This window comes from Azolla caroliniana, unplaced genomic scaffold (genome assembly GCF_043228905.1).
Source record: "Azolla caroliniana isolate FFs.n. ecotype wild unplaced genomic scaffold, voAzoCaro1.0.p SCAF_16, whole genome shotgun sequence".
NCBI lineage: Eukaryota > Viridiplantae > Streptophyta > Polypodiopsida > Salviniales > Salviniaceae > Azolla > Azolla caroliniana.
Window position 1 is genome coordinate 17,579,698 of NW_028230451.1, and position 10,992 is coordinate 17,590,689.

At 35.9% G+C, this 10,992-nt stretch overlaps 1 protein-coding gene across 2 annotated transcripts; it reads right to left on the reverse strand.

The window, feature by feature from the left end:
• Positions 1-3,933: 3,933 nt before the first annotated feature.
• LOC147854105 (uncharacterized) lies at positions 3,934-10,241 on the reverse strand. 2 transcript variants are annotated; one of them, XM_087332499.1, is made up of 9 exons: positions 9,515-10,241; positions 8,271-8,354; positions 8,069-8,191; positions 7,846-7,977; positions 7,379-7,477; positions 6,503-6,598; positions 6,129-6,241; positions 4,993-5,269; positions 3,934-4,429 (listed from the first exon to the last, which is right to left on the reverse strand). In XM_087332499.1, exons 1-9 carry the CDS (start codon positions 10,022-10,024, stop codon positions 4,265-4,267), a joined length of 1,599 nt encoding a protein of 532 aa, XP_087188625.1. In that variant the 5' UTR covers positions 10,025-10,241; the 3' UTR covers positions 3,934-4,264. The 2 variants fall into 2 exon arrangements, with proteins under 2 accessions (XP_087188625.1, XP_087188626.1); XM_087332500.1 differs by lacking the exon at positions 9,515-10,241 and adding an exon at positions 8,454-9,108.
• Positions 10,242-10,992: the final 751 nt, after the last annotated feature.

Here is a 10,992-nt window from a genome sequence, read left to right on the forward strand (position 1 = left end):
TCTCATGATCAGCTTTTAGTACTTGTCAATATTTGTGTCAACCCACTATCAAGGGCTTGTATATTAAGTGCTCTATGAGCGCATTGTATGTACAAATTCCTTTTGTAATAGAGAAATTGCATTGTTTGCTAACTTTGTCTCTCTCTCATTCTCACTGTGTACTCCATCTCCATCACCATTCTCTATGTTTTACCTAATTGTTTACTATCTACCTGTCCAGCTGAAGCGTCAAATCTCATGACGAGCATTTAGTACTTGTCAATATTTGTGTCAACCCACTGTCAGGGGCTTGTATATTAAGTGATCTGTGAGCGCATTGTATGTACAAAGTCCTTTTGTAATAGAGAATTTGTGTTGTTTGCTAACTTTGTCTCTCTCACTCTCACTATGTACCCATTCTCTGTGTTTTACCTAATTGTTTACTATCTACCTGTCCAGCTCAGCAGTCTGCTAAAGTTTCCGCACACATATTATTTTTTCATATTCAAAAACCCTTTACATGGCCACGAGCTCAATGGGAAATGATCTCATCTCAAGGAGGAGGGTGTATGGCGTTTGTTTCTTAACTTATAGAAACTTTGTAAGAAAATGTTTTTGGACATTTTCAAACTCTTTCCAAGTAGATTTAGGGAGGCTACCACCCCATAGAGAAGCATCGGTGTCACTAAAGTGTCAAAAAGATATTTTTGAGGACCCAACACTTAATATCTCCATTATTGCATTTTTTCTCAAATGCATAATATGCTCGCTTTCCTGCCTCTAAGCAGCGTGTAGAACATTCATTCCATCTATGATTTGAAGGAACTTCAAGGCCAAGATATTTGAAGCTTTCCACACATTCAAGTGGCTCATTATTGTACATAATGCATGGTTTATCTTTTTGTTGGCTCTTCACAAGCGTAATCTCTATTTTTGAGCTATTGACACTTAATTTAATATGCATGCAAAAAAATTCCAATGCCTTCATAAGCTTTTGTGCATCTCCTAAAGTATTGCAAAAAGCATTACATCATCCGCATATAGCAATAACATAATGACAACATTCCCAATGGCAACTTCTTCAACACCTTTCTTTACAAACTTGGCAACCATTTCTTTCAATTCATCAATGCATAGACCAAATAGAGTTGGTGAGAGTGGGCATCCTTGCTTAACACCAACAGTGCTACTGAAAAAATCTGAAAGTCTATCTTCATATACACACAACATATAACATTCTCATATATTCAGGAAATTGCAAACATATATTCAGTAGGCACCTTGAGTTCTTCCATTTGCCTCCAAAGATGCTCATGAGGTACCATATCAAAAGCTTTCTTGAAGTCTACGAAGCAACAATATAAACCTTTACCTCTAAGGTAACTTTCCCCCATTAATACTCGAAGGGTGACAAGGTGATCAATGGTGCTATGGTGTTTTCAAAAACTAGCTTGTCCATAAGCTCTCCTACCATTTTCTTTGATTCCATTATACATCCAAATAATTTTGCCATTAGCGACCCAACCATGATGGTTCGATAGTTGTTTACATTATTTACATCTCCAACTTTATGTAAGTGTGTGAGAGAGAGAGATTAGTGTTTGGTGTTTGGTTTTATAACACTTAACACTAATCACTCACAAGTATGAGAAAAAGATGGGAGAGAACTCTAGCTTAGATTCAATGGGGAAGAGAAAACTTTGAAAGTTCAAGAAGAAGAACTAAAAAGGCACAAAAGTGACTTTTACACCTTTTTTACAAAGAGGTTGTGCCCTTTCACAGTAGAGTGTCATTAGGCTCAAAGTTGTAAAACTACCTATAGGCTATATTGTGTTCCCCTTCTCTTGGTCTCACACGTGGCCTTTAGTACCAATGTTGATATCTTCATAGTATCGTGCTACATGAAACATGTATTTAACATCTACTACCATCCATAATGTTCTACAACCTTCCATAATGCTCTACTAGATTCCATAAAATGTGTCATTTGTCATTTCAAACTAAAAAAGGTCTATTTTTTGGAAGACAAAAACCCACAACCTTAACATTGTAATATATTATTGTAATAATTTTTAAAAATTGACTCATGAATCTATATGCAATAAAATGCTAAGGTGGAGAGGGTTGTTGAAAATATTGTGCATGATGATGTTTTCACATTTTCCTTTAGTGTGTAATGTCTCTTTCTAGTTATATTTGTCTATAGGTTGTCTAGACTCTATACAATGCTAAATGGCCTTAAGGACACTTATAAATCAACTAGCAATCTGCCCAGTTTGGTTTCGGTTCGGTTTGGTTTCTTTGTCTTGAAACCAAACCAAACCATTTATATAAAACAAAAACCAAACCAAACCACTTATGAACTTTCAAGCCATTTAAACCAAACCATTTTAAAATGAAAACTGTTTAGGAAAAAGTTGAAACCAAACTAACCATTTAATAAAAAGTTTAAACCTAACCACATTTAAATCAAACTAAATAAACAAAAATACACTAAATCAAATAAACATCTATGTTAAATTAATTAATTAAACCATTAAATTACATAAACATTTAAGGGGAATATAAGTTAGCCCAAAAACTAATAAACCTTTAAACCAAACCACTTAAACCTATAAACCGATAAACCCGAGTTTTAGAACCGAACCGAACTAAAACCGAACCGTTTATTAACAATTCAAACCAAACCAAACCATTTAATTATTTTGGAATTGATAAACCATAAAACCATGGCTTAATAGTTCAGTTTGAGCCAATATCGGGCCCATAGTTAAAAACAACACTAGAATCAAGTAATTGGACAAGGTAATGAGTACAAGAATTATTCTATCTTAGAGGGTACCCAAGAAACCAAAAACCAAATAGCAACGGGATGAAGCTCCATCAACTACATAAACACTTGCAAAATGGGAGTTGGTTAATATTTGGTAGGAGCTTCTTACAAATGGTGCACATAATGCACCTTTATTGTATGTACTTTCGATTACTTTATGTTAAAATCTGGCAAGTGTGGGTATCTCGGTGCAAGGAGACCCTCGCAGGTAAACGAACCCCACCAGCTGAGAATTTAATGATGATCTAGTTTAATCTTATTTCTACGTTGCGAGGTGAGTTTGAAAGTCTTCAAGGGCCATTTGATGCAAGTGAAGAAGCTAGAGCTCGATTCCTTCGGAAATGGAGCGGTTCGTCGATGCTGCAGATAATGGATGGTAAAGTGAACTGGAATTATCAACCACCGCGGTGGTTGTTCCCTCCAAGTGTTCCTAACATCTAGATGGGTGCTGCCATGAGGAGCGAATGGAGGACATCTATGCTGAGTTCTGTTTTGTATGAGGCTCACGTGGAGAATGTGTTCGAGTAATGCTATACACATAGAATGATGTGGTGTTTTGGAGTTGTTTTTTTATGTTGTTTCATCTACACATTGTTTTCCTTTGACATGCAAGATGTCTTGGAAGATATGAGTTGTAAATGATTCCTTTGTACATTCTTAACTAATGGAAGTAGATGTTTTTGGAAAAAGAAAAAAAGAAAAAAAGGTATATACTACAAGTCCGTCTCTTCATAACTATGGAGAAATAAATGAGGTGTTTGAGATAACTTTGTGTACACAAGGGTATGGTGAAAGGTTGAGGAAATAAGATTAAGAGAGACAAACAATAGGACTTTTGCGTTAAAACAAATCAATTCTTATATTATAGTGAAGGGTTTCTTAATGTACGTTGATGAAAAACAGAATTTGTCATATAAGCCATTAACATGGTCATTAGCAATCTAACACATTACTGAAATATTTTCATGTATACAACATACACTCTTAGATATATTCCTTGTCATTGGATGGTGCTAAGTAAGAAGGAATGTTTTTTATTAATCATACTACTTGGTATCAGAGTAAACAAAACAAAAATCTTAAATGTGTATGACGATGATTTGTTAACATGATATGCCATCTGATAACAATAACTTATGATCATATATTGGCACACATTCAAGTGGCTTCAATAACAAGACAATTAGAGATGAGTACATCCAATCATTGGTTGTAATCCAATTGGATTCAACTAATTTCATATCACTCCAACCCATTAATTTGGTTGCCTTATATAAGAAAACAAGAGAATTAACGTTGTGGAGTAATCGATGCTCAAAAATACAACTCTTACTTCTCTTAACAACTTGTATATTTGTCTTACTTTGATTTTTGTCAATTGATTTGTCTTTAAACATTGAATTATCCCGTAATGACATCTCCCAAAGATAGACAGACTCTAAGGGTCAATCTCTATGACTTCTTCTTTTTCTTCTTTTCTTGAGACTTGGTACGGGTTTTACCTATCTTAGCAGTGACATTTTCTTCCGATTTCTCTTTTTCCTTCTTAGCATTAGCATTTCCTTGTGCTTTCTCTTTTTTACTTGATTTGCCTTTATTTATCTCTTGATCTTTAACCTACATAAGGGGTAAAAATGAAACAAGTCCTTTGAAGGCAACAAAATGAGGTAATTTAGAGAAATAAAACGATATTGCTTGTGCTTAATAAAAGCAAAATTTCCATGCATGGAATGGAAATCTAAAAATCACCTTTGCTAGCTTCATTAAATACTTCCTGATAGAAACGTGAATATGTTACCCATAGCTAGATTTTGTTATTAAAAGAGCTGGTAAGATCTTGACCATGTGTATAATAAATCATATGGAATAATGATATGTTTGAATATTACCAACATCCACAGAAGAAAAAAAAACTCAACTTTCTCACAGATATTACAACATTGATCATTGATCACAAAATGAGATGGGTAGAACTTACTTTTTCCAACACATTACAACGTCATCATCAAGCACACATTGTCAAGATTAACAAGAAAGAACTCAATAATGAATACATCTCACTTTTTCCCGACATTACAATCTCATCCATCATCCGCCAAACATTTGCAATGAGTAACAAAAAAAAAATTCAAACAATGTTGTTCATATTGCTTCTTTTTTTAATAGAAATCTGGTTTTACCTCAGCCAATGTTGCTTCGGATGCTGCAAAACTAAGTTGAAATCTCGATATATTGACGGCGAGAAAAGCATTTTCCTTGCATATCCTCTCCACCTGTTGTGCCGTCGATACTCCATAAGGTTTATCCATTCCTGGCATTTCTCCTCCCCATTGAGGCCTCGGTGTGAGTGGGCGAGTTGCGACCGTAAATGCATCCACTCCAGTTTTTGCTTCATAAACCTTATCACTCAATTCCAGTACTTCTGCCTTGGCGGCAAGAACTTCGGCTTTTGGAACACTACAAAAAAGGCACAATGTTCACACATTTCGAAATCGAATACCAAATCACAAGACCTAAGAATAAAGTTCCACTGCAATTTTGCATATTTATGCTATCAAATATTTTATGTTTGAAAACCACGAAAACAATTAGTATATACCTCAATTCATAAGGACAAAGTAGACCATATTCTAAAAGCTAAGTTCCAAAGTAATAGAATGAAAATATTGTCTACAATCTAAGAGCCAATCATCCCACTAAGCTGATTTATTTAAAAAAGTTGTTCGCGTCGTGTAACAATAGTAAAGCCCCAACTTGTTTTGCACATATTAATGCTAAACTTTTTAATTCTATCATAACATTGTCTCTACTATCAAAGATCCAAGTCCCACAATGCATTTTCATACATTTATGTTAACTTCTTTAAATCTAGTAATATAGCCTTATACATCTCTATCTAATTTGACCAATTTTGGGTTGATTCTATTGGGCATTAACAAACATTTTAAGATGCAATTTCTTGTTTGGTTTTGTGGAGCATTTGATCCTCTTAAAAGAACATCAATATATCTTTATTTCTTTCTAAAGCTACTAGATTTCCCGGAAAAAGTCCAATATTTCATTAGTACTAAGGATTTTGACATCTAATTGATCCAAAATGTTTGTTTCAAGTGAAAGAGTGGACCTTTCAAATTTTAATCCTTTTATATCCTAATTTTACAACATGTTGGCTTTTAAGAGTTGTTATTCAATCATGAGAAGACGAAGGAAGCGAAATTTTTGCCTTTAATCAAAATTTATGTTCTATCTCCCAGCTTCTTGGTATGTGAGACTAGAATATATAAATCATAAAGTTCCACACGAAATTGATCTTCACCTGTTGGTGAGCTCAGATTGGCATGCCCTCACAAGACCTTGAACATGTTGGAATTCATGGACACATTGCATATAATTTGCCTTTAGCTTCTCATACTCCCGAACTTCAGCATCCTGCAGTTTAGGTCAACATAATAGTATCACATTCATGGTTCAAACCTTGGTACAAGTTGAAAACACACAAAATATTGTTAATGTACAAAATTCCTCTAAATAAAGTTATAGGTGAATGAAGTAGACACAACGAATACAAATAAAGACATTGTAAGTGAAGTTAATGAATTCCCTATACAAATAAAGTTGATGTAAATGAAACAGAATCCCTTACAACATTTTTACGTACCATTACACATAGTGAGTAAATCAAGCTTCTACCTTCATGGTGTCTATTTGTTGCGTTTGTTTTACTTCACGCTTTATATCTTTAAGCTCCTGCTTCAAACTCTTTATCTTCTCGTGTAGCCCATTTACCTTCAGAATCCCTGACAGAGCGCCATTTTAAATGTGGTTTGTGCACCAATGGTTTTATAAGCAAACAATTCAAGTTCTTTTAAACTTTCACAACGGGGAAGAAGGGCCAATGTACAAATGCTTACTCCACAAAAGATGAACATCTATAAGATAACTTCGTCTGAGTTATGATTTTCTATGTCAAAATTTGATTAAAACTATGAAATGAGCACAAGAGCATTGGGTTGTGAAAGAAATTGGGAAAAAAATAACACCTTTTTAGTTCACCGAACAATTTTATTACATTCAGAGTTGGGTAGAGGGATCAAAAAATACAACATAACTTACATCTAGGTACAATTTTCTACAGGGCATTTTGATCTGAAACTATGCCCTTTAAAGGCCAAAATGGCATATAAGACCCAACGAGAGATTAAATCGTAAAACGTTGTCTCTTCTTTGAGTGCAACAAACCAAAATAAATGTACCTAAGTAAAATAATAATGATAGAAATTGAATAAGAAAGGTATATACAAATGAGGCATCGCATTTGACGAGTGATAAATTTGTGTTCAACTTTTGAGTCAACTTATGTCAAAAAACTAGACAGTTTGTGGACCGCTTGTAATAACTAGTTCTCTTTACCTTAAGAATTGGGGTTTGGTGGTTTCATGGTGCTTATTGATGGTCAAATACGAAGTGCAGGTTCGGGACTAGTAACTTGTGTTTAGAATGCTATCTTTTATGCATATACACTAAACCATGATAATGCCATCAATCAAGACAAGGAGTATGGAAAACCTTTTTCTCCTCCAAAGACAACGCGCGCATTGCTATTGATATGTTCTCCTCCAATTCATTGCTCGTATGATCAGTCTGAATTATCTCTTCTCTTACGTCCTATTGAAATTTCATACCAGAGAAAAATTACACCCAATAATATCATGCTAACAAAAACAAGGCATTGCATACAAATCATAACATGATGCATTGCCTCGTATTTGCAAACTCTAACGATGAAAAAATATTTAGAAATTGGGAAAGGTTAGTTGAGAGAGAAGAATTCAGAATAGGATACACATATATACACACATATATTGACAAGAGGTACAATGTCATGTATGTTGTGAATGACTGTCATAAGGAGAAATTGATTAGACTACTACATGATTACGTGAAATGTCCACAGTCGATTGGCTCTCCGAGAGATAGTGCTAAAAAAGATAGCGCAAGAACCGTTGTTAATGTATTACAAAAGGAAATGAGACCTGCAGCTCTGACCGAATGCTTTGTAGATCTTTCTCTTCCTCTAAAAGACGAGATTTCCAAAAAGAATTTGAGGTTTCCATTTGTGAAATCTCTTGCTTGAGTTCTTCAGCCAATTCAAAGTAAGTTCCTTCCTATGTTAAGCAATATCGGCTTGATAACTTAGTCCTTTCATTGCCAAGAGCAGTAAAGGAAGAATTGAGCAGAAAATAATTGAGAATGAACCTTTTGCTTTGAGAAATTATCTTTGCATTTAGCACTTTGATACAAACAACGCTTAAGCTCACCACAAATATGATTGAGAAAACTTGAGAATGGAAGTTTGCTATGGCAAAGCTCTTCAAGAACCTTCGTATAGCACAAAGATATACCATGAAATGACATTTTATACACCCACATACCCATACAGGATATTGAACATATATACCTGAAAACATGCTTTTGTTCTTTGTGCATCAGGAAGCTCATCATTACTCGTACTAGCGACATTAAGTAGGCTTTCAAGCTTCATCTAATACAATGAAAGCACAAAAGATGGTGTACTTAGAAAGGCAACTTTGGAATCAAGTACCAATGAAAATGTTTCAGGAACCCAAACATATATTATTACCTAGATCTACCTTCCAAATTGCGTTCAGACAAGGGTCATCCAATGGCTAATGCATCTCTCACTAGCCTTAATTAATCCTTTATCTCTATTACCCATAGGCTCATAACCATATGCTATGTCAGCTTAGTAGCATACAAGAATTGATCCACTGGAAATTACTATATACATTGGTCTATATTTGAAAAGGTTTGATGTGTTTCATAAATGTTCATGTTTCTTTCTTTCAACTATGAAAAATGCAAGAATGCCCCAAAAGTGTGTAGGATGATGCCATTTGACTGCATGCATGGATGGCCACTTGTAGGCAAGTGCACGGGGCGGGATATATATTGGAGTAATGGGAGGTCATGTTTCATAATGCAACATGTGTATATGTAAACTACGAAGCTATCTTCATGTGAGCAACCATTATAGGAATGCTTGTGTTATGACCTGAGATTGGTTCTTGGCAAGTCCAACAATATGTGAGCACATGCTTAGTTGAAGGGTGTGAGGAGTCTTAAAATAGTATCATAAGGCCTCATTTCTATCATTTAAAAAAAAAAATAGAACTCTTGCCATGGCTTAACAGATACTATGGCTAGCCTTGCATTAATGTCTCTACGTCTAGGAGGCAAGCCTGAAATCTGCATCTGGTTGCTTTTAACATGAGTTTGGCCTACTGCATATCATGTATACAAGGTAAGGTATCATCATAAGATGCATCAAAATAATGCCAACATAGTTGGAACCATGCAAGGAGTTTAGAGTTTGTTCTTATAATATGATGAATTTATCATAATTTTGTCCAAAGAGAATATTTTCCATCCCTTTAGCAAATTCTCCCCTCCACCATTGAGACAGCCATGCTTTATGAATTTAACGATATGCTATCCTAGAATTAGGACATAGATCAAGCCTTTTGTGGATATATAAAGGGCTAGTGGATAACCTTGAGCAACCCTCTCTTCTCTATTCTACGTATGCATGTAATGTATGTATGTATGTATGTATATGTATATGTATATGTATATGTTATGTATGTATGTACTTGTATGTATGTCTACAAAGATTGGGCCTACCTGGAAATGCTTGGCGAAGGAGAGGCTATCGAGATTCCATCGATGGCTACCTCGTGGGCCACAGTTCTCATCATTCTCTTGTGTGCCGAGCACATTAAAACCTCCGCAATCATCCGGTTCTTCATCATCCCGATCTTCATGTGGATGATGCTGGGGACAGAGATGTAAACTACCCTTGGCATTATTATAATCCTTGGATGGAGAACCGACATAAGCACCGAGATCGAGATTATGGGGATGGGGTCTCGCGATCAGAGCTGTTGGGAGCCTCTTCTTAATTTGGGGGCAATCCAGGCCCACCATGCTACAATTGCATTCTCTCTTTGCAAAAGGCTTTGCATTGTTATTGTTATTGTTGTTATTGTTGTTATTGTTGTTATTGTTGTTGTTGCTGCTTCTGTTACTGTTACTGCTGCTACTGCTTCTGTTGATATCATTATGAGAAGGTTTGAGGAGTCGATGAGGTTTGGGGGTCCTCTCTCTGATGTAATGTTGGAAGAGGTCTTGCATGGTGGGCCAATAAATCTGAATGAAGCAGAAGATCAAGAGATGATGGAGGAGGAGGAGGAGGAAGGGAAGAAGAAGAAGAAGAAGAAGACAGAGAACAGAGAACAGAGAAGTAAATCGAATCCTTCATCATGGAACTCCATAGCCGCCAATTCAATCCAATTTCTTTTTGTGATTTATTCAGACAGAACGCGTCCCTTCGCCCATCATGACGATGATGAGGGGGGGGAAAAAAACAGATACAAAACAAGTTTATGGAAATTCCAAATCATACCCCTGCTCTCAGTTCTTTTTCCCTCTTCCATATTTACATATATATTCCCTTGAATAATGAATATTGTTGCTTGCTTGTCACTACCCCTTCCTCTCACATTTATCTCTCGGAGAAGCCGAAAACCCCGCCCTACAAACTAATTCTCCACCTCCACTTTGTGTGTGTGTGTGTGTGTGTGTGTGTGTGTGTGTGTGTGTGTGTGTGTGTGTGTGTGTGTGTGTGTGTATCTAAGTGTTTGTGTGTTTAGATGTTTTGGGTCCTAAGGAGCTTGTCGCCCTTGCCATCTAGGGGTTGAGCCCCCATTTAGGTGTGGATGAACATGAGACGTTCTCTTGAATCTACGACTTCCGATGTTCCGCCATACGTAAATGACTTTTCATGGCAACAACATGAGAAAGAGAGAGAGAGAGAGAGAGATTCTTGGCTATTCATGTGTTCAACACTGGGTTACCTCATGGCAAGAAGCACTCTTGTTATGTGTATGGAAACCATCATCTGGTAGAGAGCATTGTATTCCTTTGCAAAAAGAATTACTTGTGTCTTCTCAGTTATTATGTTGACCTGGAAAAGAGTGATTGCGATCTTTGTTTAATCGTTTGTTTCGTTTTTGGGGTCAAAGAGGTGGGAGATATAGTTGAGGCTCCATCTCAATGAATTTTGGAGTTTGTTGAAGCGCGAGAATTATTATGTATCCTAC